The sequence below is a fragment of the Phyllobates terribilis genome, unplaced genomic scaffold (assembly GCF_046119375.1).
Source record: "Phyllobates terribilis strain yellow unplaced genomic scaffold, ASM4611937v1 Scaffold_4__5_contigs__length_816908805, whole genome shotgun sequence".
NCBI classification, from domain to species: domain Eukaryota; kingdom Metazoa; phylum Chordata; class Amphibia; order Anura; family Dendrobatidae; genus Phyllobates; species Phyllobates terribilis.
The window spans coordinates 5,288,859-5,313,753 of record NW_027362764.1 but is presented as its reverse complement, the minus strand read 5'-3'; the positions used below and the strand labels follow the sequence as shown (position 1 = coordinate 5,313,753).

Here is a 24,895-nt window from a genome sequence, read left to right as displayed (position 1 = left end):
AGGACTATGTGGGGCCATTATACTGTATGGAGGACTATGTGGGGCCATTATACTGTATGGAGGACTATGTGGGGCCCATTATTCTGTATGGAGGACTATGTGGGGCCATTATTCTGTATGGATGACTATGTGGGCCCATTATTCTGTATGAAGGACTTTGTGGGGCCTATTATTCTATATACTGGTTGGCTGCATCTTTGTCCCAGTTTTTCATTTTGGCCCTCTGGGTGTTTGAGTTTGCCATCTCTGCATTAGGTGATTGCTACTGAAGCAGTTGCCCTATCTAAGCCTGTCCCTCCACCCATCATTATAGTGGCGTTCCTGCTCCCTCTGATGGATCTGGTAACAGGGTGATGTAATAAAGGTTTGTGTCCTTACAAAGCAACAAAACACCAGATCTGACCCTCCTGTATATGGAGGTGTCATATATCCAGGGCAGGTGAGGTGGCTGCACTGGTACTAGGGCAATCATGGGGCCTTAATCACACCTTTCTGATGTCCTCGCTCTACTACCTGCTCATTATCTCGCTGCCCTGTAATATCGGCCCATTAATTATAACACAGAGTGCGGGGGAAGGGGACAATGTGAGAATGTAACGTGTCGCAGCGACATTGGACTGATCCCCCCGACGGTAACTGAGATATACACTGCATGGAGGACAGTAATGGCCCCTCGTCCTAATCACTGAATTCTGGCTTCTCATTCAGTCACACGCTCCCCATAGACGCCTTTAGGAAAATGTTACAATAAATCTGCAGAGCTGAACAGCGTCTCTAAAGCACCGGGGGCTCGAGCTGCCACCAAATCACATCCACTTTGTGTTGAACGGTTTATGCAGATTTCATGCGTAAAAAAACCCTCCATCTACACCAAGTGGGAACACGGCCTCAACCGAAGAAGCATAAAGTGCATCAAACTTTCCTCTACATGTGGGAATGACCCGTGTGTCCAGCCTTCACAATACTTTGAGCAAAACCCAACTGCCTCCTGTGTTGATAGTTTGTTACAATGTATCGGTACAAGCTGTTTAGCTCACAGAGGATTGTCTAGAATGGATACACTGTAACAATCCCTCAGCTGTGAGCGGTATTAGGTCTGTGCACGTTTTCAGCCTATGGATGTAAACTAGGAGGGATGAGAATGTCGCTGCCCAAACCACTCAGAGATTGGCAGACAGGTGCCATCCGCCTGGCACATCATCCACTGGAGACCTGGGACCCTCTATAACACATAGTATCTAGGAATGCCCCACCCTGCCAGGCCATAGATCACTGTACCTTGGTGGCAGGGGACGAGCCCTGCATCTGGGCAGGTGACATGATGCCGCTCCGCTGCTGTGTGTGCTGCCCGCAGTCTCCTGGAGCCGCACACTTCCTGCACAGCCCCCACACACCGGGGACAGCCGGGGGCGCTGGACACCTGTCACACCGGACCGGTCACATCCGCACCTCTCATCCCTGCTGCTCAGTGACCGGCTGGTTGCCCCCTAATTATAAGCCTTGTGGGAGGTGGTCTGCTCCCTGCACAGTCACCGGAGATCAATAAATGATAGGAGCAGTAACAGAGTCTAGCTCCTACACACAGAGGCTAAAAATCTGTCCAGACTCCTCACAGCTGAAGCTTTGTTACACTTGTATCCAGTCTATATAATAATCTGGGAGCCGAACCCATCATCAGCACAAATCTCTCACCTGTGTGATTGTTACAATGTATCAGTGTAGAATATGGAGCTTAGATTGGAAACATTTATAACAAGAACCCAGAAGTTCCCATGAGTTAGATGGCTTAGCAAAACACACGCCGGACCACCGCACCACACCAACTCCTCCACACTGCAGCAGTGCTGGTCCCCCTACTAGAGATAGATGGTGGTCTCTGCAGTGTGACCTCTCTCTCCTGTAGAGTGTAAGCTCTTATGGTCAGCGGTGTCCTCTCTCTCCTGTAGAGTGTAAGCTCTTATGGTCAGTGGGGTCCTCTCTCTCCTGTAGAGTGTAAGCTCTTATGATCAGTGGGGTCCTCTCTCTCCTGTAGAGTGTAAACTCTTATGGTCAGTGGGGTCCTCTCCCTCCTGTGGAGTGTAAGCTCTTATGGTCAGTGGGGTCCTCTCTCTCCTGTAGAGTGTAAGCTCTTATGGTCAGTGCAGTCCTCTCTCTCCTGTAGAGTGTAAGCTCTTATGGTCAGAGGGGTCCTCTCTCTCCCTCCTGTAGAATGCAAGCTCTTATGGTTAGTGGGGTCCTCTCTCTCCTGTAGAGTGTAAGCTCTTATGGTCAGTGGGGTCCTCTCCCTCCTGTAGAGTGTAAGCTCTTACGTTCAGTGGGGTCCTCTCTCTCCTGTAGAGTGTAAGCTCTTATGGTCAGTGGGGTCCTCTCTCTCCTGTAGAGTGTAAGCTCTTATGATCAGAGGGTTCTCTCCCTCGTGTAGAATGCAAGCTCTTATGGTCAGTGGGGTCCTCTCTCTCCTTTAGAGTGTAAGCTCTTATGGTCAGTGGGGTCCTCTCTCTCCTGTAGAGTATAAGCTCTTATGGTCAGTGGGGTCCTCTCTCTCCTGTAGAGTGTAAGCTCTTATGGTCAGTGGGGTCCTATCTCTCTCTCCTGTAGAGTGTAAGCTCTTATAGTCAGTGGGGTCCTCTCTCTCCTGTAGAGTGTAAGCTCTTATGATCAGCAGGGTTCTCTCCCTCCTGTGGAGTGTAAGCTCTTATGGTCAGTGGGGTCCTCTCTCTCCTGTAGAGTGTAAGCTCTTATGGTCAGAGAGGTCCTCTCTCTCCCTCCTGTAGAATGTAAGCTCTTATGGTCAGTGGGGTCCTCTCTCTCTCCTGTAGAGTGTAAGCTCTTATGGTCAGTGGGGTCCTCTCTCTCTCCTGTAGAGTGTAAGCTCTTATGGTCAGTGGGGTCCTCTCTCACTCCTGTAGAGTGTAAGCTCTTATGGTCAGTGGGAACTTCTCTCTCTCTCCTGTAGAGTGTATGTCCAGCAGGAGAGAGGGAAAAGAAAGCAGAGAGCGCACCGATCTAAATGTAGGTGTATGGTCAGATCACAGATAGGTGTTAGTTGCACTCACCTTTATTAGGCCTTGGTCACTTGCTTATAGGTCCCTTCGAACCACAAAACATCCAGTAATGATCTTCTTTTTTTGAGTGGTATGCTGCAGATCCCTGGTGGCTATTGTTTAACTCGGGCAGAGTTATCATAGGAAAAATATACGACAAAAATTTCCTCCAGGCTATTTGCGCTCCCGTAAGCTCTTATGGTCAGTGGAGTCCTCTCTCTCCCGCCTGTAGAGTGTAAGCTCTTATGGTCAGTGGGGTGTCTTCTCTCCTGTAGAGTGTAAGGTCTTATGGTCAGTGGGGTCCTCTCTCTCCTGTAGAGTGTAAGCTTTATGGTCAGTGGGGACTTCTCTCTCTCTCCTGTAGAGTGTAAGCTCTTATGGTCAGTGGGGTCCTATCTCTCTATCCTGTAGAGTGTAAGCTCTTATGGTCACGGGGTCCTCTCTCTCCTGTAGAGTGTAAGCTCTTATGGTCAGTGCGGTCCTCTCTCTCCTGTAGAGTGTAAGCTCTTATGGTCAGTGGGGTCCTCTCTCTCTCTCTCTCTCCTGTAGAGTGTAAGCTCTTATGGTCAGTGGGGTCCTCTCTCTCTCCTGTAGAGTGTAAGCTCTTATGGTCAGTGGGGTCCTCTCTCTCCTGTAGAGTGTAAGCTCTTATGGTCAGTGGGGTCCTCTCTCTCCTGTAGAGTGTAAGCTCTTATGGTCAGCAGGGTCCTCTCTCTCCTGTAGAGTGTAAGCTCTTATGGTCAGTGGGGTCCTCTCTCTCTTGTAGAGTGTAAGCTCTTATGGTCAGCGGGGTCCTCTTCTTCCTGTAGAGTGTAAGCTCTTATGATCAGTGGGGTCCTCTCTCTCTCCTGTAGAGTGTAAGCTCTTATGGTCAGTGGGGTCCTCTCTCTCCTGTAGAGTGTAAGCTCTTATGGTCAGTGGGGTCCTCTCTCTCTCCTGTAGAGTGTAAGCTCTTACTGTCAGCGGGGTCCTCTCTCTCCTGTAGAGTGTAAGCTCTTATGATCAGTGGGGTCCTCTCCTGTAGAGTGTAAGCTCTTATGGTCAGTGGGGTCCTCTCTCTCTCCTGTAGAGTGTAAGCTCTTATGGTCAGTGGGGTCCTCTCTCTCTCCTGTAGAGTGTAAGCTCTTATGATCAGTGGGGTCCTCTCTCTCTCCTGTAGAGTGTAAGCTCTTATGATCAGTGGGGTCCTCTCTCTCTCCTGTAGAGTGTAAGCTCTTATGATCAGTGGGGTCCTCTCTCTCTCCTGTAGAGTGTAAGCTCTTATGGTCAGTGGGGTCCTCTCTCTCTCCTGTAGAGTGTAAGCTCTTATGGTCAGTGGGGTCCTCTCTCTGTCTTGTGCTCTTCTGTGCATGGTTTTCATACAAGTCTGTGATTTGTACCATATACTGCAGTAGTTTGGCTTATAATGGGGCACAGTACAAGCAATCGGACGATTACAGTTCAGGTCACCTAAGCGACTTAACAAATACAAAATACATATAAAAATTTAAAAAAAAAGCTAAAGAAAAACACAGAGATGTAAATGTCGGCCTTTTCCCCTCATAAAAATATAGAATAGTAAGAAGTGTAACAGGTCACTGTATTCGGTGTCTCGGCGTTCTCAGACCTTCTATCAAAATATGAAGTTAATGAACCTGATCAGTAAAAACTGTTAAGAGAAAGTTTTCTCTCCCCATAATGGCCCTGACAGGAGGCGCGTGCGGAGCCCCCATTATTACCGCACAAGAAACGCAAGAAAACAAAAAATGTGGAATTGCGGTTTTTCCACTGTTTTTCGCACTTGGAATTTTATTCCCGTTTTCCGGTACAATATCTGGTAAAGAATAAATGGCGTCATCCAAAGCTAAAACTCGTCCCGCACAAGACCTCATATAGCTATGGTGACGGATAAAAATGAAAAAAAGGAGGAAAAAAATACAAAACTGAAAAAATTGCCCAGTCCTTAAAGGGTTAAAAATATCAACACAGAAAATACAAAACGCCACAAATTATAAGAAATCCCTGAATTTACAAACCAGGAAAGATCCTTGAAATCGCCTATAGCAACCATCGCGTCTTCCTGGCCGGTTGCTAGGAGTAACACGACATCATCGTGCCCACAACTAATATGGCCGCCAGTCACCTGCAGTGAGCGCCCGGGGAAATGGTCAGCAGATCGGAAGTGACGTCAGGGAAGGCGACGACTTCCTCTTTGCTGTGGAGGTCACACCGGTGGAGGCGCACGCTGCAAGGTAAGAAGTAGAAGCGGCTGAGGAGCCGGGGCCACAGCGGGAGAGGCGAGGGGCCCCGGACTGCGGCCACAGCGGGAGAGGCGAGGGGCCCCCCGGACTGCGGCCACAGCGGGAGAGGCGAGGGGCCCCCCGGACTGCGGCCACAGCGGGAGAGGCGAGGGGCCCCCCGGACTGCGGCCACAGCGGGAGGGGCGAGGGGCCCCCCCGACTGCGGCCACAGCGGGAGAGGCGAGGGGCCCCCCGGACTGCGGCCACAGCGGGAGAGGCGAGGGGCCCCCCGGACTGCGGCCACAGCGGGAGAGGCGAGGGGCCCCCCGGACTGCGGCCACAGCGGGAGAGGCGAGGGGCCCCCCGACTGCGGCCACAGCGGGAGAGGCGAGGGGCCCCCCCCGACTGCGGCCACAGCGGGAGAGGCGAGGGGCCCCCCGGACTGCGGCCTCAGTGGGAGAGGTGAGGGGCTCCGGACTGCGGCAAGAGGCGAGGGGCCCCCCGGACTGCGGCCTCAGTGGGAGAGTCGAGGGGCCACAGCGGGAGAGGCGAGGGGCCCCCCGGACTGCGGCCTCAGTGGGAGAGGCGAAGGGCCCCCCGGACTGCGGCCTCAGTGGGAGAGTCGAGGGGCCACAGCGGGAGAGGCGAGGGGCCCCCCGGACTGCGGCCTCAGCGGGAGAGGCGAGGGGCCCCAGACTGCGGCCACAGCGGGAGAGGCGAGGGGCCCCCCGGACTGCGGCCACGGCGGGAGAGGCGAGGGGCCCCCGGACTGCGGCCACGGCGGGAGAGGCGAGGGGCCCCCGGACTGCGGCCACGGCGGGAGAGGCGAGGGGCCCCCGGACTGCGGCCACGGCGGGAGAGGCGAGGGGCCCCCGGACTGCGGCCTTGGCGGGAGAGGCGAGGGGCCCCCGGACTGCGGCCTCGGCGGGAGAGGCGAGGGGCCCCGGACACTGACAGGAGCTGCTCATATTGACTGGAGGCTGAGCGAAGGAAGGAATAGTCTGCAGCAGCAGTGTGCTCTGCAGTGGGGAGGAAGTAATAACATGTACACAGGTGGATATATATATCTATATACTGACACATATGTACAGTACGCACACCCCTACATGCAGCACCCACACTATTATAGTTTTCACACCCCTGTATGCAGTATACACTGGACAGTACTCTATATACAATTCACACACCCCTATGTATCCTCTCATTGTTATGCTTTGTTTGTATAGCGCCATCATACTCCACAGCGCTGTACAGCGAGCAAATTCATTGTAACTTACAACTCAAAAGTGGTGTAACTGGCAACAGCAGCTCATTCCCGTCACTGACTGAAGCACCTATCTTGTGCCGTCTCTCGGCAGCTGCACCACATCCATTACGAGCCCACCTTACTCTTACTCCATGGACCCTCCGTCAAGACGGGTGAGGGAAATGCCAGCACTAATACTGAAGGGTCCGGTTGTAATGCTGCACATCTGTCTAAGCAGAAATCATGGACCTCTGTACAGGAATGTCCATTTAGTCGTTCCTGTAGTGAGGCCGCTGGAATGGAGTTGCTGTATGGAGGCTCCTGATTTCTGTGCACACAGTAATGTGTATACGAGCATCCTCCGTACGGTAACCCCGTTATAGCTGTACCATTACAGGAATGAGCAGATGATGCTCAGGTCACTGCCGCCTGTTAAATGTTAGTTTTTTTACATCTAACAATAGTTTTGATGTTTGGTCTTCCATTTGCAAATATATATAATTTTTTCCACTTATCTGAATGTTCTTTTATTGAGTATTGAGGTGGGATGTATTCTCTGGAAGTTACAGTGTGGTCTCCCTAGCCCCAGTATGTAGCTATAGAGCGAAATGCTGCAAAATGACTGTTCAAACCAAGCACATGTACTGAGTGCACTCTTAGCGCGGCTCAGCGTTGTTTTACTTCTGTCTCTGCGCTCTCTTCTCTGATTGACAGCTGAGCCTTTCTGAGTCAGAGGAGCACGGAGACTGATGGAAAACAAGTAATTGGGTGCACTGAACTGCTCGGTCCCTCAAGGGTCCTCTGAGCGCCTGTGCTTGGTATGAACAGTCATCTTTATGCTGACAGAATCCCTTTGAAGAAAGAATCCCAGGAAAATGTAGATATTAGGCCCTTAGAAATATGAATGTTGTGTTCGTATACTTACCGCTCACCTCCTGATATCAGCGCCGTTCAGGTCATCTCTATCTTGTGACCATAATTCAGATGAGCCAGATCATACGGCGACTTCTCTGTGAACCAGAAGTTGATTTTTTTTTTTTCGGTACAGTCCTATAGATCCAGATATGGGATCTCATTGGATTACACTGGGAAAACGATTTCTGGTCCGCACAAAAGACGATACAGCTAGTCTGAACAGCGGTCATGTGAAGAAGAGGATCGGAGCATCGCTGATGTCACAAGAAGGAAAAGAGTAATCTCTTTAACTTCATATCCAGCCTTCTGTCCCATTCTGCAGAATATCCCTATTCCTTTTCCACCTTTCAACACAGTCCCATGAAAATAATATCCAATGTCAAAAAAGACTTCACTCTCCACATTTCAACCCCCTCCAAAACACACTTATATAAATATCTATTGATCTTTTCTAAATATATTTTAGACTTGCGCAAAATGATTTGCAGGACCCTGATCCTTCAGCCATTTGTCTGTGGCCGCCAGACCAGATCCCTCCAAGCCTTTCTTTTCAACATGATGTCGCATTCAGCCTACTAATCAAAGGAGGAACCAGGGATACCAGCGTGTAGGAGCAGGCTCTCAGCTCTTCTGGAGCGGTGGCAGCAAACTTCTGATGTGGCTACTGGACCAGTGTCCTGCCAATTGTTTTTGTTCTGCTCTCCTTCCTCCTGCCCCCTTCAAAATATAGTCACATGTTACAAAAAAGTAAGCACTCCTCTCTTGGGGCACACCTTCGATCAGCAGTACATCACTGCTCTCAGTCCGCTTCATAGAGCCCTATCGTGCATTATATCACTCCTCCTGCAGTACATCTCTCCTTTCAGCCCTCTATGTAGAGCCCTTTCCTGTGAATATATCTGGTCTTGGCCCCTTTGTAGAGTCTTATCTTGCAATATATCACTCCTCTCAGCTCCTCTATGTAGAGCACTATCCTGCAGTATATCACTCCTCTCTATATAGCCCTACACTGCAGTATATCACTCCTCTCAGTCCATATATAGCCCTATCCTGCAGTATATCCTTACTGTATATACTGCCGTATCCTGCAGTACATCACTCCTCAGTCTACTACATAGAGCCCTATCTTGCAGTACATCACTCCTCTTCTTCCAGTCCACTACATACAGCCTGTGAAGACCTGGGGTCTTCTGTGGCCGTAACACTAGTCAGACCACACAGGGTGAGGGTAAAACAGCGTGGCAATACTTTATTGAACCACAAAACGGACAATAAACACATAAAACAGTCCCAGCGAATACCCAAGATGATACCACATTACACAATCTCACTCTTCCGCTCCACACACCTGGGAATAGAACAGCTGTGACTTTGGGACCTCCAGGGCCAACTACCTCAACCAGTGGCCATCCGCTTCTGGCAGCCCCCCATAGAGAGAAGGCAGCGGCAAGCTTAGGAAGCTAGCAGTCCATCGGGGTACAAGGCCAGGAGACCCGAGGGTCCCACCCTAGCCTCTCCAAGAGATTCCATGGGGCCAGATGACCGGCTGGTCCCAATCTGGCTTCCTCGAATGTCTCCATGAGTTCCAGGCGACCGGTGGGTTCCTCTTGGCAACCCCAGACAACATATCCAAGGGGCAGGTGACTTCATTGTCCCAACCTGGTCTCCCCAAATGTATCCATGGTCTCTCTGATGGTCAGTGGAGCAGATCTGTATCTTTCCAGCCAGGGCTATATATCCTTAGGCTAGAATCATGTAGAATCCAAATTTGTGTCTCTTTGGATTGAGCTGCCATGCTATCCATCTACTATCCTGAAGGATGTCTCTCATTTTCCTTGTAAAGTCTTTCTGATTCTCCTTGATTCTGCTTCCAGCACTACAGACATCCCTGTTTATATTTTACATCTGTGTAAGGTCATCAGTCACAGGTCCGAGGTAAAGGTGCAGGTTTCACCAGGTCTCATTGTTTGAGCTAATCAATTTACATAGCTGGTATAGCAGGGGCTCTTTAAATCAACATTCAGCTGACTTAGTATAATGTACAATTAGCATAGTAACAAACAACATTGTTTCACAGACTCCAGAGGAGACAACATTCAGGGTTATACAAATAATTGTATGTCCTTGCCATAGAAATAGACATACATTCACAAGTCAATATGAACACAATAGTGTATTTATCTTGGTTTAACGAATCTAAACGTCTGGCTTATTAAGATTATAGGCTGTATTGTCACACAGCCCTATCCAGCAGTATATCACTCCACTCAGCCTCTCTATGTACTGCCTATCCTGCAGTACATCTCTTCTTTCAGCCCTCCATGTAGAGCCCTATCCTGCAGAATATTACTAGCCTCAGCCCCACTTTGTAGAGTCTTATCTTGCAGTATATCTCTCCTCTCAGCTGCTCTGTGTAGAGCACTATCCTGAAGTATATAACTCCTCTCTATACAGTCCTATCCTGAAGTATATAACTCCTCTCTATACAGTCCTATCCTGCAGTACATCACTCCTCTCAGTCCACTACATAGAGCCCTATCCTGCAGTATAGCATTCGTCTATATACAGCTCTATCCGGCAGTATATCCCTCACCCCAGCCCCTCTATATACTGGCCTATCCTGCAGTACATCACTCCTCTCTATACAGCCCTATCCTGCACTATATCCAGCGCTGTGGAGTCTGACTCCATTTTGGTGGAGTCGGTATAAAATGGACCGACTCCTAAAATATATAATAAATTGGGTACAGTAGTTCAATGCAGTTTGTGGGGAATATATTTTTATAAGAAATTGTGAAAGTTATGAAATGTCCTATAAATGTCTGTCCTATTCCTGATCTAAGGGTCTGGACTTTTAGCTGTGCTGCAGTTTATGTACATGATAAGTAGTGAAGGGGAAAAAAAACAAACACACAGGGAAGGAATGCCTGCACTCATCTCAGAACTGCTGGAGTGAACAGGAAAGCAGGATTAAGGTAAGTACTTCTTAAAGCAAATCTAAACTTTCAATAAACTGTGCATAAATCAATAGTCCAGTATATGTTGTCTCTGTATGCTTGATGTTTTAGTTTGTTTGTCCTCTTAGCTCATAAATATATTTTATGTTCTGTCTAAAGGGCTTGATTATTGTATCATAATAATGATTAAAAGCCTGATGTTACCATTTTACTACAGTAAATTTAGCACTTAAACATGAGCCATGTATGAGGGAGTCGGTGTCATAGAAATTGAGGAGTTGGAGGTTTGGCTTACCGACTCCACAGCCCTGACTATATCACATCTCTCTATACAGCCCCATCGTGCACTCTATTGCTCCTCTCTATACAGGCCCATCGTGCCCTCTATCGCTCCTCTTAGCCCTGTACGTAGAGTCTAATCTAGCAGTACATCAGTCCTCTCAGCCCCTCTCCGTAGAGCCATATCCTACAGTATATCACTCCTCTATACAGCCCCATCGTGCACTCTATCGCTCCTCTCTATACAGGCCCATCGTGCACTCTATCGCTCATCTTAGCCCTGTACGTAGAGCCCTATCTTTGTAGAGTCTAATCTTGCAGTACATCACTCCTCTCAGCCCCTCTACGTAGAGCCATATCCTACAGTATATCACTTCTCTATATACCGCCCTATCCTGCAGTATATCACTTCTCTCAGCCCCTTATCTACAGTACACCCATAGTGCAGTATGTCAAGACCCCCTAGATTTTTTTTTTTTTTTTTCAATTTTATATATTTATTTCCAGATGTTGAGATGACCCCCTTCCACTTCCCGAGGTTTATGGTGAAGTGAGCGGCACACCACCAAAGACATGGCGGCCCGTCTAATCCAGCGCTTTTCCCGTCTGCTGGCGTCATCACCCTCCTTCCAGGCCTCGTCTTCCTCCATCTCCTCAGAATGTGTCAGAGCCGGTCATCTCGTCCAGCCTCCGCATCCCCAGCCCTCGCCCCAGCAGCACCCCGTTCTCTGCAGATACACGCACAGCCTCCCCGCATTGCAGCAGAAGGTGAACGGGCAGAACGAGAAGGATTTCCTAGCAATGATCCAGGCTATGTCGGAGGCGGAGGAGCTGCTGCAACTCTCTCCTGAGCACAGCAGGAGCGGCAACAGGGCGGCCGCCATCATCAATCAGATAGCCAAAGTGACGGAGGCAAATAGGGAGGAAGTGGTGAATGACAAGAGGTTCGGGGAGCTCCTGAACGCAGTGAACAGACAGGTGAGGTCTGAGAGGGATCGGTGGGGGGTTGTTTTACCAGAAGTCAGATACATTGCAGCAAACTGTCAGCTCTATCAGTTTTCATTTCCATTCCTGTCCCCTCCAGATCCAGATGATATGGCACGCTCGGCTCATCAGTCTGCTCCGGAGTCTGTACGTGCTCCGCATAGACGGGAAGAACCATTACTTGCGCTCCGCGGAGACAGAAGTGCGATGGCGTCTCAGGAAGTTTAGTATCGAATTATTGGGGCGGTTGGCACGTGTTATCGTACCGCACGTCCAGACCGAGGAGCAGAAAGCGCTGGTTCTGGATTTAGCGAGAAGCGTGGAGCTGCGGTGGACGGAAGTGAAGGACACCAAGACTTTGGTGAATGTGATTTACAGCCTCAGCCAAGTATCAAAGACGCTGCTGGAGAGAATGGAGGACAAGGTAGAGGACTCCAGACCGACGACGCGTTTTGAGAGTTGTGGTGTATTCAAAAGCCTCTTTACTGGAGTCTGATATTAGAGTGGTGTAAGGTAGCGCTATTCATCACGCTGGGGGACACTCGCTTCATGGGGTTAATGAAAGCACACCAGCCACGTTTTCTGATAACACAACATCCAGCAGTTTATTACACTTCATAACTGCACATAACATAGTCCAGCTCAGTGGCTCACCGGCACGGTTATACACACAACGTCCAAGAGACCTTTCCAATGGCAGCTATGCCCGCTTGGCTTAAGATACAGACTTCAGCAAGGTACAACATCAATGTCCATATAAAGAACCATTTTTACGTTTGCTGGGTCTTAGCTGCTTCTCTCAGCTCTGTTCTGCCACAGCTGTGGCTTTAAGGCTTCCCAGCCGTGGTCTCCAAGCCACGTGCCTTCCATGGCTACTGCGTCCCAAACACAGGGATTTAGCCTCTTGCCTCACCAGGCCTCTCTCTTCCAGCCCCTTCAGGCTAATGGTGTCCCACACACACAGGGATCAGGCCTCATGCCTTTCACACCTGTTTCTAAAACTACCAGGGTTTATATATCAGTCTGTGCATACAGGACCTGTGATGATGTCACAGTCATGTGATCAGTCACCCGAGGGGTGGTACATGCTCAGCCAGAACACACCCCTTAGACATTTTAGCAATGCAGTAAGGCGCTGCCTTACATATCCCCCCCCTTTGTTCAAACTTGTGGGGTTGAACACATAATATACACATTACATTATAACCCACAGTTCACATAGAGACCATGTACTTTACAATTGCGCTGCTCAGCCCCTGGAACATTAGTCAACGACATTAGCCCATTCCTTAGGGACCTACCATCTGTCACTGTCACTGACTTCGTCAAGTCACATTTCCGAGTCGTAACCCTGTCAGACCTCCCCCACTCCCAGCGGTCAGTCGTCACCTTGTCAGACCTTCCCTGGTCCCAGCGGTCAATACAGCAGTGTGACTCACTTGCCCTTGTATCTAATGTCCGGTTCGACTCCGTACTGTCCCGTACTCTATTGCGTCGCTTGTATGGGCCTCTCAGACCTGAGTTACTGGAGGTCTCACTACCTCTACACCCACGCCTCTCAAGACATCTTGGAAGGTCTCTACCTTCTACTGTAGCCGTTCTATTATTTGAAGGGCCCTTTCTCTGTCTGGTCTCACAATTTCTAGACGGCTGCCATCTTCTGCTGCTCAGGCGATTCTGTCTTTCCACTCACAGTCTGGTGAGATTCAGCTGTTCTACCTCTCTCAGGTAGGTCACTCGGTACTCCATCAGCATGCGTATATATGCAAGATTTTCTTCCGTTCCGACAGCGGAGAATGATACCATGCCGTCTTCATCTGGTATCCAGTCCTGACGATCACGTGGACTGCTTACTCTCATCACACCAGACTTCTTCACCATCATCTGCATGGTTCGGCCATTTCTCCCAATGAGCTTTCTTACCAGAGCATGAGGCACCCGGATGACCTCTTCCCGCAGACTGTGAGCTTTTCTCGTAAGCTCCAGTTGTCTAACGGCTTGTTCCGTCTTCAACCGGAGAAAACGCTTCGTGCGAATACATCGCCAGTGCATGTCACTTAGGATCGCCACCCTCTTCACTGCGACTTCGGTTGTGGACAGGACCACCAGCTGTTTAGCTTCTGAGGTCGAGTACACCTTACAGGCTCCCACAGCCTTCTTAAACTCTTCATGCACTGACTCACGGGTGCATTCTTTTCTCAAATCCTCGGGTACATCTATGAGGCATTTGTACTGAGACGTTTCTCTCTCACCAGTGGTTTCCAGACGATCAACCAGCTCAGGCTTCAGGGACAATTGACTTTCAGCTCCTTCACCCTGTACGCTTCCCCTGAGCTGACTCACAGCTACAAATTCACGAATTTTCGTCTTGACCACTTCCATTTCATATTTATCTTCTGTTGACACTCTCTTAGCTCTCCTCAGGTCCACCTTCTCATGGTATAAGGGAGTGAGTGCAACTTTTTTTCCCTTTGCCTTCTCCAAGGAGGCCTCGTTCACGGAGTGATACTTTGCCAGGCGACCTTTGAGCTTAACAACTTCCTCCTCTAGCTCCGCTACTCGCCTCTCAGCAGCCCATCTCTGTAGCTCTTCCTGCTTCAGCTGCTCCTTTAACAGTAGCGTTCTCTCAGACCTCTCTGTCTCCAGTGCGCCCACTCGGCTCTCGACAGCCAGTCTCTCAAGCTTCTCTTGCTTCAAATGGGCTTGTAGCGTCTCCTTGAGCTCCTTGATCTCGGCTCTAACATCCACCGAATCATCCGAGCTCACATTATTCGAGGAGGTATTTGCTTCATACCCCCCATCTCCTGTGGCCAACTCCTGGCCCTGGTCTGTGGCTTCTCCGATAGACTCCTCCATTTTTTTCTGCTCAGCTTCGATCTTGCTGATTCTTTCCTTAAGGCACGTCACCGCCCTCTGGAGATTATCACAGAACGTCTGCAGCTCCTTCACCTGAGCTTCCAGATCTAGGGTCTTTCTGCGGAGATCATCATTTTCATCACGGGTGTCCTGCAGAGTGGTCTCAACCACTTGGCGCATATGTTCTGCATCCGCCTTATCATCCTCTAGTTTTTCTTTAACCCTGAAGAGATCCTCATAGTCTCTCTTAGTTTGTTGCAGTTCCCTATTGAACTTTTCATGCCTCATTTCTGCCTCTTTCAGGGCGGATAGCTCCCAGTCTCGCTGGTACAGAGAGTCCACCAGCCGCTCCTTCTCCTGCATTAGAGGCTTTACTTGGTCCTGGAATTTCTGCAGCGCCCCTTTTAAGGCAGATAGCTCCCTATCCCTCTGGAGTAGACCCTCATCCAGCCTTTGCTTCTCCTGCATCAGCTCTAAGTGTACCAGGGAGAAATGATCTTTCATCTCGCAGAGCTCATCTTCAGACATCGCTTTGTCAAACTGTAACCGAACAACCTCGTCTTGGGTTCTGCAGAGGTCCTCATAAATTTTCTGGAACATCTCCTTCCACTTTCGTAGTGTCACCGTCAGCTACGGGGTCTGTGTCACTCCCCATGGTGTCGTGGACCAATAAGTCACCTCCCACTTTGACGTCAACCCCTTCTACTGGAGCTACCCCGTTACCAACGGTCAAATTGTCATTTTTAGGCGGTACCAACCCACAACCAGTAACAAATTTTGGTTTTCTATACGCCACGCTCTTTTGGAAATCCGCCCCCTTTTGAGACTCCGCCACTTTTGGACACCCACACCTGTAGGAGAATTTTTACAAAAAGAATCAACAATAGACTTAGGACTCAGATCACAACATCTCTTACCACCTCTCCGGGCACTCTGGGACAATACTGGCGCCCCCGGAGAGTCCTTAGAATGGTCCACTACCACCCGTCTATACGGTGCCCACAGCTCCTGCCGTGCTTGCACCATGTCCTGTAGACGCTTCTCACATTCCTGCTGCAGTTTTAACCGAAACTTTAATCGCTCAAAAGCTTCATTTTCTTTTCCTGCTCCGTTCACAGCCATCGCGGTCCACTATTCACACACACACCGCGCTCCCCGGAAAATTTTCGTGGCCCCGCCGAGCCACAGCAAACCAGGTTCGAGTGCGACGACAATCTTCGCAACCCCACCGAGTTGCAGCCAGATGCTTTAATCTTCGCAACCCCACCGAGTCACAGCAAGATGCTTGTATTCACACTCGTCGACCTGTGCCGTTGCCCCTAGCAACCGGGCTGCAATTGCCCCTAGCAACCGGGCTGCAATTGCCCGCATTCTCGAACCACATGTAAGGTAGCGCTATTCATCACGCTGGGGGACACTCGCTTCACGGGGTTAATGAATGCACACCAGCCACGTTTTCTGATCACACGACATCCAGCAGTTTATTACACTTCATAACTGCACATAACATAGTCCATCTCAGTGGCTCACCGGCACGGTTATACACACAACGTCCAAGAGACCTTTCCAATGGCAGCTATGCCCGCTTGGCTTAAGATACAGACTTCAGCAAGGTACAGCATCAATGTCCATATAAAGAACCATTTTTACCTTTGCTGGGTCTTAGCTGCTTCTCTCAGCTCTGTTCTGCCACAGCTGTGGCTTTAAGGCTTCCCAGCCGTGGTCTCCAAGCCACGTGCCTTCCATGGCTACTGCGTCCCAAACACAGGGATTTAGCCTCTTGCCTCTCCAGGTCTCTCTCTCTTCCAGCCGCTTCAGGCTAATGGTGTCCCACACACACAGGGATCAGGCCTCATGCCTTTCACACCTGTTTCTAAAACTACCAGAGTTTATATATCAGTCTGTGCATACAGGACCTGTGATGATGTCACAGTCATGTGATCAGTCACCTGAGGGGAGGTACATGGTCAGCCAGAACACACCCCCTGGACATTTTAGCAATGCAGTAAGGCACTGTCTTACAGTGGCTATGTTATGATGGCTGTCCAGCAGTGCACCTCTCCGCTTCCTCCCTGACCCCTGCGCGCTGGGGGAAGGGGCTCTCATCATGGTTGATAGTTCTGAAAGTCACGCCAGTGACCCAAACTGTGCGATGTCCAATGCTGCAAGCAGCCACCTCTGTCTGCAGCATTGGAGGATGGACACTGAAGCTGGCAGAATTCAGTGGTCCGGGCAGCTGCAGAGCTGCACTTCCCATCCCTGGAGCACAGAGAATTGCAAATACAGAGCTCTTTTCCTTGGAGACTGGCCACTGCTGATAAACTGCAGAGGTGGCCGGTGTCCTAGGCAGTAATCAGTACATAATAGTATTAAAAACTCCTGCCTTCTAGACAAGAGGTTTTATAAACAGATATAAGTTTCAGGGTTACAAGTTTTATCAGCACTTTGCAATTTTACCCATTTATTTTAAGTTGTAGCTGCATAGTAAGTTTTAAAGGGGTGATCCAACGCCTCTCATGTCATCGTCTGCTTGCCAGGTCTTTTGCACAGCTGGTTCTTGTAGTACAAGTATATTGTTAATTTGAATAGGACCGTGCACCATGTGTTTAGATACTTGGCAAATGGCGGCGAAGACGAAGTCATCGGCACTTCTGCAGGTACATGGGAATAGAGCTGTTCATCGCAGCGGCTGCAGATGTCGGTCAACGAACGAACGGGAAACCTACCCTGTCTTTGCCTCAGCTCCTCCCTCGCTCCTTATAACATGGCTGCCCATGTCTGATGCCGCGCTCTTCTTTCTCAGGTGCTTGAGTATGCAGAACTCTTCAGCCCCGAGGAATCTCGGACCATCACCGTGGCCCTGGCCGCCCAGAACTGCCGCTCTCTGCCCATCCTCAGGGCGCTGTCTTTCCACCTGGTTCAGCGGAATAAAGAGCTGTGCCCGTCTGTCATTGTAGATTTGGCGTACGCCTACGGTAAGGCAGTAATCACACTGGGTGTTGGTCCAGCGATTGATGCAGCCTCGTCAAATTCAGGACTGCCCCATTAATGGCGACTCCTGGCCAATGGGCTGCCACAGAAACCTGTAGCTCATGAGCTTCATGTTCTGCACTGAACATGGGGATACAATTGTGCTACAGACAATCCGATCATTGTACATCTTAACTACTCATTAGTGACTGACAGAGGCAGAGGGTTTGCTACAGTGTGTCAGTCTAGACTGATGTGCACTGATGTGTTGTAACAGGATTTAGCTCACAGAGGACTGTGCACGCTGGAGACTTATGGCTGCTGTACAGGTTCTCAGCCTCCAGATTGATTTGCAGCAAACCGCGTTGAGTTGTCCTTACGTGGTGCAGAGTAACTCTGTGTCGTCCTGACGTGGTGCAGAGTAACTCTGTGTCGTCCTGACGTGGTGCAGAGTAACTCTGTGTCGTCCTGACGTGGTGCAGAGTAACTCTGTGTCGTCCTGACGTGGTGCAGAGTAACTCTGTGTCGTCCTGACGTGGTGCAGAGTAACTCTGTGTCGTCCTGACGTGGTGCAGAGTAACTCTGTGTCGTCCTGACGTGGTGCAGAGTAACTCTGTGTCGTCCTGACGTGGTGCAGAGTAACTCTGTGTCGTCCTGACGTGGTGCAGAGTAACTCTGTGTCGTCCTGACGTGGTGCAGAGTAACTCTGTGTCGTCCTGACGTGGTGTAGAGTAACTCTGTGTCGTCCTGACGTGGTGCAGAGTAACTCTGTGTCGTCCTGATGTGGTGCAGAGTAACTCTGTGTCGTCCTGACGTGGTGCAGAGTAACTCTGTGTCGTCCTGACGTGGTGCAGAGTAACTCTGTGTCGTCCTGACGTGGTGCAGAGTAACTCTGTGTCGTCCTGACGTGGTGCAGAGTAACTCTGTCTCGTCCTGACGTGGTGCAGAGTAACTCTGTCTCGTCCCTTTGTCTTGCAGCGAAGCTGAACTTCAGCCAACATCAGGTGTTACAGAAGATGGCGTCAGAGCTGCTGCCCAAGATGTCGGAGCTGAGCAGTAAGGAGATGAGCGGCTGCATCCGATCCTTCTCCACCCTCCGATTCTTCCACCTTCCGCTATGCGAGGCCATCGCACAGGTATATTCCCGTCGTCATTGCCCGGCCGCTCGCAGCTTTGTCAAATTCAGCAGTTCCTGCTCAGTGGTGTCTGCTGGCCGTGAAAGCTGCAACAGGAGCAGGCGGCCGTGGTCTCCGATCCCTGCACGTGGACCCCGGGAAAAATGGCGCAGCCGACATAATCTGCTGATCTCTGCAGGCCCCCGCTCATCTCTGGCAAGAGGTTGGATTTTTAGGGAAACCTTGGCTGTTTCGGCCATCTCCCTGCCGCAGTGACTACAGTAATATTTCATGGCGGACATTCAGGGGAATGGTTATTCACCTATTATGAGGTGGGGGGGTTGAGACCAGCGCAGCTCCGAACACCGCACAGGAGGTAAGAACCGGCTATCGGGGGGGCTCCCTCCGGCAGCGATAGATTACTGATATGGCATCTGGATCGGGCACTGAGAATCGATTCTCACCAAATCTACTAATGAGCTAAAGGTCGGCATTGATACCCCAGTCCTGGACAATCCCTTTAAGCAGTAGCCTGCTCTTGTATCCTCTCCAGCGGCGTCGCTTTGTGTCTATATCATGCACTGTCTGCAGTGTCGGGTTTTTGCATCCCTCTGTATTCCAGGCCTGTGTAGAGCGCAGCAGCTCGCTGACTCCTGTCCAGCTCTCCAGCCTCATCATGTCCTTTGCACATCTGAACTTCCTGCCAAGCCAGCAGGAGGAATTCTTCAGCATGGTAAGTCTTCTGTCACCGTGCTGCTACAGAAGGGTTAATGTCTGCAGCCTCGTCAAATTCAGGACTGCCCCCCTCGATGGCGACTCCTGGCCAATGGGCTGCTACAAAAAACCTGTAGGTCATGAGCCTCTCATTCTCCCGCACAGAGTATGGGGATACAATGTCTCTATGGACATGTGATGACATCATTGGTTCATACGTGATGTCACTGATGCAGTCACCGGCCGCGTGATGTGACTTGCTTACACTTTCTGCAGGTGGTGCAGCGTCTGAGCTCGGAGCTGGATTCGCTGAGCCCCCCGATGCTGGTGGATTTGGTGTGGTCGTTGTGTGTCCTGCAGCTCGTTACCCCAGATTTCCTCCAGAAGGTGCTGGATCCTCAGATCTACTGCACGTTCATGGGTACGCTCCTCCTGAATCCAGCTGTGACTGTAGATAAGCCCACCACCGTGCAGTAACCAGCCGTATGTTTGTGTCCTTGTAGGTGACGTCTCCAGCAAATCCAATAACCTCAGCCTGAAATTAGCCCAGATCAATGCCACAGCGCAGCTGGAGTATCCGGAGTACCGGGGGCCTCTGCTGCCCCTCAGCCTGGTCAGTACTGCAGCTCCCCCCGCTGCAGGCAGCAATCTGTCCCCTCTACAGACAGAGCTGAGGAATGCTCTGCGGGACGTCCTTCGTGACAAAGACACCTGTAACTTCAGTGTGAAGACGGTATACGGCCATCAGATTGGTGAGACGCCGCCACCTCCTGCGCTGCCTATAGGGGCACAAGTAATAGGACCGAGGCGCAAATATCCAGCGTGCGGTAACCATCTGCCTGCTCCGCACAGGGTTAATATCTGCAGCTTCGTCAAATTCAGGACCACCGGTCATGTGGTGACTCCTGGCCAATGGGCTGCCACAGGATCCTGTAGTTATTGAGCCTCACGTCCTGTCCGGTGGAACGTGGGAACTCATTGTGCTACAGACAGCAGCAGAATAGTGAGTGCAGCTCTGGAGTATAATACAGGATGTAACTCGGGATCAGTAATGTAATGTATGTACACAGTGACTGCACCAGCAGAATAGTGAGTGCAGCTCTGGAGTATAATACAGGATGTAACTCAGGATGAGTAATGTAATGTATGTACACAGTGACTGCACCAGCAGAATAGTGAGTGCAGCTCTGGAGGATAATACAGGAGGTAACTCAGGATCAGTAATGTAATGTATGTACACAGTGACTGCACCAGCAGAATAGTGAGTGCAGCTCTGGAGTATAATACAGGAGGTAACTCAGGATGAGTAATGTAATGTATGCACACAGTGACTGCACCAGCAGAATAGTGAGTGCAGCTCTGGAGGATAATACAGGAGGTAACTCAGGATCAGTAATGTAATGTATGTACACAGTGACTGCACCAGCAGAATAGTGAGTGCAGCTCTAGAGTATAATACAGGATGTAACTCAGGATCAGTGATGTAATGTATGTACATAGTGACTGCACCAGCAGAATAGTGAGTGCAGCTCTGGAGTATAATACAGGATGTAACTCAGGATCAGTAATGTAATGTATGTACACAGTGACTGCACCAGCAGAATAGTGAGTGCAGCTCTGGAGTATAATACAGGATGTAACTCAGGATCAGTAATGTAATGTATGTACACAGTGACTGCACCAGCAGAATAGTGAGTGCAGCTCTGGAGTATAATACAGGAGGTAACTCAGGATCAGTAATGTAATGTATGTACCCAGTGACTGCACCAGCTGAATAGTGAGTGCAGCTCTGGAGTATAATACAGGAGGTAACTCGGGATCAGTAATGTAATATATGTACACAGTGACTGCACCAGCAGAATAGTGAGTGCAGCTCTGGAGTATAATACAGGATGTAACTCAGGATCAGTAATGTATGTACACAGTGACTGCACCAGCAGAATAGTGAGTGCAGCTCTGGAGTATAATACAGGATGTAACTCAGGATCAGTAATGTAATGTATGTACACAGTGACTGCACCAGCAGAATAGTGAGTGCAGCTCTGGAGTATAATACAGGATGTAACTCAGGATCAGTAATGTAATGTATGTACACAGTGACTGCACCAGCAGAATAGTGAGTGTAGCTCTGGAGTATAATACAGGAGGTAACTCAGGATCAGTAATGTAATGTAATGTATGTACACAGTGACTGCACCAGCAGAATAGTGAGTGCAGCTCTGGAGTATAATACAGGATGTAACTCAGGATCAGTAATGTAATGTATGTACACAGTGACTGCACCAGCAGAATAGTGAGTGCAGCTCTGGAGTATAATACAGGATGTAACTCAGGATCAGTAATGTAATGTATGTACACAGTGACTGCACCAGCAGAATAGTGAGTGCAGCTCTGGAGTATAATACAGGAGGTAACTCAGGATCAGTAATGTAATGTATGTACCCAGTGACTGCACCAGCTGAATAGTGAGTGCAGCTCTGGAGTATAATACAGGAGGTAACTCGGGATCAGTAATGTAATATATGTACACAGTGACTGCACCAGCAGAATAGTGAGTGCAGCTCTGGAGTATAATACAGGATGTAACTCAGGATCAGTAATGTATGTACACAGTGACTGCACCAGCAGAATAGTGAGTGCAGCTCTGGAGTATAATACAGGATGTAACTCAGGATCAGTAATGTAATGTATGTACACAGTGACTGCACCAGCAGAATAGTGAGTGCAGCTCTGGAGTATAATACAGGATGTAACTCAGGATCAGTAATGTAATGTATGTACACAGTGACTGCACCAGCAGAATAGTGAGTGTAGCTCTGGAGTATAATACAGGAGGTAACTCAGGATCAGTAATGTAATGTATGTACACAGTGACTGCACCAGCAGAATAGTGAGTGCAGCTCTGGAGTATAATACAGGATGTAACTCAGGATCAGTAATGTAATGTATGTACACAGTGACTGCACCAGCAGAATAGTGAGTGTAGCTCTGGAGTATAATACAGGATGTAACTCCGGATCAGTAATGTAATGTATGTACACAGTGACTGCACCAGCACAATAGTGAGTGCAGCTCTGGAGTATAATACAGGATGTAACTCCGGATCAGTAAGTTCACCTGGTTGTCCTGTATGTGCGTGTGTCTTCATTTCATTATCATCCATTGTGATATATTTTCTTGCTTCCTCCTCAGATGCGGAGTTTGTTTTAGACTCTGAATATAATCCCTTAGCTTACAGTAATTTTGCGGATCGTCATGTTTTGCACAGCAGTGGAACTAAAGCTTTACCGGATGGAGCAAGGAGGTGAGGACGGCACTGTAGGTGTGTACTGCACCTCTATCCGTACCCCCTGTTAGGGCAGAACGAGGAGGTAGAGGGTGGTCCTGTCCACCTGGGGACTTCTCTCACTGCCAGAGGGGAGAGATGCCGCTGTCTGCAGCGTGGTCCATCCAGGACTTCTGGGGATATGGGTGCTCTGTGGGGATCTCTCAGCTGCGCGCCCCCTGGTGTTAGTCATTGACTTTCTCGCTGAGGGCTGTGTTATGTACTCAGCCCTCCTGTCGCTCACTATATCGTCTCTTCCTCTTGTCAGGTTTGCTGTGAAATGCTGGGAATTCTCTAACTTCTGTTTACGCACTAAGGACCTGACGGGGTCGCACGCCCTGTGCCGCAGACACCTGCGGGCCGCCGGCTTCCTGGTGCTGGAGGTGAGAGCCGTGTAGTGCCTAGTTGTGCTATTGTTTTGGGGGGGGATGGGGAATGAGGGTTTCAGATGTAGTTTGGTTATGATCCAGTTACTCTCTCTTTGCAGGTGCCTTTTTACGAGTGGCAGGAACTGAAGTCTGAGTGGCAGAAGGCGGCGTTCCTTAAGGACCAGATTAAGAAAGTGGTGGCCGAGGCGATGTCTGTGTGATGGGCGAAGGCACCGGGCGGACAATGAGGACTAAACCTGTACATATATATATATACTGCGACCTCCTGGCCTGGACAGCCGCACTCTTCACTGGCTCAGGAGGGAGTCTAATATTTCTGGACAAACTATATTTTATTGTGAGGGGTGCGGAGATGGAAACATAAAATCTCTATCAGATCGGCGCGGAGTCATTCAGTCTGTATACAATGTAAAGCATGTCCTACTGACCACAGGAGCTTACACTCTATAGATACGGGAGGAGGAGTCCTGACTAGTGATGGGCAAACCCCTGACTGTTCGGGTCCGACGCATTCACCTGAACAGTTTATTAAAAGTTCGGGTACCAGAACAGCACCCGAACATGGACCCCAAAAACGCTTGACAAACGCTTCTACCAGGCTGGAAAAACGCATGTAAAATTCGCATGAGTTTTTCCTTCCAGGGAGAAGCGGAAAAAAATATGTAGCGTTTCTGCATCGTGGGCACTGAGCCTTATACCACTGGTTAGATGATGGCATGAGCCCGCAGATGTGTCCAGAGGTAAAAAGTTTACCTCCGGTCATGGACGTCGGCAGATGAGACTACTACATCCATCAGCCTATTATGACCAAAAATCCCAAAAACATATTGCTTGTGGACACAGAGAAAAAACACGGAGTTTTATAGGATATATGGATATGGATATATATATATATATATATATATATATATATATATATATATATATATATATATATATATATATATATATATATATATATATATCATAAACAATACAAAGACAAAACCTAGAGCTGGCATTCCTAACGGCGCATGGAAGTCCGAGCAAAATGCATTGGAAATTGCATGGCTTACCCTGAGTGAGCACAGCGCCCGGGATGTCAAGTAGATATTTACCTTTTCGCATGGAGCATATATGGCTTTATCAAGGGAAGGTCCGGGCGCTGTGCTCACTCAGAGTAAGCCAGCTCCAGGTTTTGTCTTTGTATTGCCATTATGGCCAATTAACGTTAAGGACATTGTTCATATACCACTTGGTTGTGTTAGGCTGTAGAGCCTCTTATGAAGCCTGAGCTTGGTGTTCCCCCTAGTCCTTAAATAGTGATTTGACATGGTTCCCTGGGTGCTCCTCGCCCCTGCTGCTACCCTCTATATCCCTCCTACACATGTCTATTTTATATTTATATGTATTTGATTCATTTGTATGTGTCAATACAGTCATATTTATCTTTATATAGATCCTATAAAACTCCGTATTTTTTCTCTGCTTATCCCATCCATCAGCCTATGCCTGCTGTCGCAGATAACAGCAAGAATAGGCTCGGCTGTTGGGAGTATTCATCTGCCTGCAATATAAATACATTTAAAAGAAAAAAATGCCGTGGCTTTGCATGTATTTTTGATAACCAGCCAGGCAAAACTGACAGCTGCCAGATGCAACCCTCAGCTGTCAGCTTTAGCAAAGCTGGTTATCAAGAATAGAGGGGTCCCCACACTGTTATTTTAATTAAATAATTAAAAAAAACGTTGTGGAGTCCCCCTTATTTTTGACAACCAGCCAAGCTAAAGCAGACAGCTGAGACTGGTATTCTCAGGCTGGTAAGGGGCCATGGATAGGTGTTCGGTATGGACCCCAAAGCTTACTGTTTGGGTTCGTCTATCACTAGTCCTGACCATAAGAG

The 24,895-nt window shown here is 49.3% G+C and overlaps 2 protein-coding genes and 4 non-coding genes across 6 annotated transcripts in view; 5 read left to right on the top strand and 1 right to left on the bottom strand.

The window, feature by feature from the left end:
• LOC141264783 (cyclic nucleotide-binding domain-containing protein 2-like) overlaps window positions 1-1,508 on the bottom strand; it is a 39,862-nt gene extending 38,354 nt beyond the window's left edge. The window contains exon 1 of the mRNA XM_073677090.1: window positions 1,279-1,508. Coding sequence (XP_073533191.1) covers window positions 1,279-1,320 — 42 coding nt within the window. The 5' untranslated portion in view covers window positions 1,321-1,508. The remainder of the gene's footprint in view (window positions 1-1,278) is intronic.
• A 3,662-nt stretch (window positions 1,509-5,170) lies between these two features.
• On the top strand, window positions 5,171-23,390 carry LOC141264782 (FAST kinase domain-containing protein 4-like). Its single transcript, XM_073677088.1, has 11 exons — window positions 5,171-5,275; window positions 11,168-11,638; window positions 11,745-12,068; window positions 17,304-17,475; window positions 18,449-18,606; window positions 19,208-19,318; window positions 19,576-19,720; window positions 19,803-20,051; window positions 22,492-22,603; window positions 22,893-23,007; window positions 23,112-23,390. The coding sequence occupies exons 2-11, from the start codon at window positions 11,234-11,236 to the stop codon at window positions 23,211-23,213; spliced, it is 1,893 nt and encodes a 630-aa protein (XP_073533189.1). The 5' UTR covers window positions 5,171-5,275; window positions 11,168-11,233; the 3' UTR covers window positions 23,214-23,390.
• On the top strand, window positions 17,516-17,646 carry LOC141266291 (small nucleolar RNA SNORA5). The gene has a single exon (XR_012320334.1). It is a non-coding gene; the product is annotated as a small nucleolar RNA SNORA5 (small nucleolar RNA).
• On the top strand, window positions 18,637-18,767 carry LOC141266294 (small nucleolar RNA SNORA5). Its single transcript, XR_012320337.1, has one exon. It is a non-coding gene; the product is annotated as a small nucleolar RNA SNORA5 (small nucleolar RNA).
• LOC141266293 (small nucleolar RNA SNORA5) lies at window positions 19,361-19,496 on the top strand. Its single transcript, XR_012320336.1, has one exon. It is a non-coding gene; the product is annotated as a small nucleolar RNA SNORA5 (small nucleolar RNA).
• Window positions 20,162-20,294, top strand: LOC141266295 (small nucleolar RNA SNORA5). The gene has a single exon (XR_012320338.1). It is a non-coding gene; the product is annotated as a small nucleolar RNA SNORA5 (small nucleolar RNA).
• Window positions 23,391-24,895: the final 1,505 nt, after the last annotated feature.

Excerpts from the sequence above, each read along its gene's own strand:
- LOC141264782 (XM_073677088.1), top strand. The coding sequence starts at position 11,234 with ATGGCGGCCCGTCTAATCCAGCGCTTTTCCCGTCTGCTGGCGTCATCA. Across the intron at positions 11,639-11,744 it reads TGAACGCAGTGAACAGACAG|ATCCAGATGATATGGCACGC; the intron begins GTGAGGTCTGAG and ends TGTCCCCTCCAG. Across the intron at positions 17,476-18,448 it reads AGATTTGGCGTACGCCTACG|CGAAGCTGAACTTCAGCCAA; the intron begins GTAAGGCAGTAA and ends TTTGTCTTGCAG.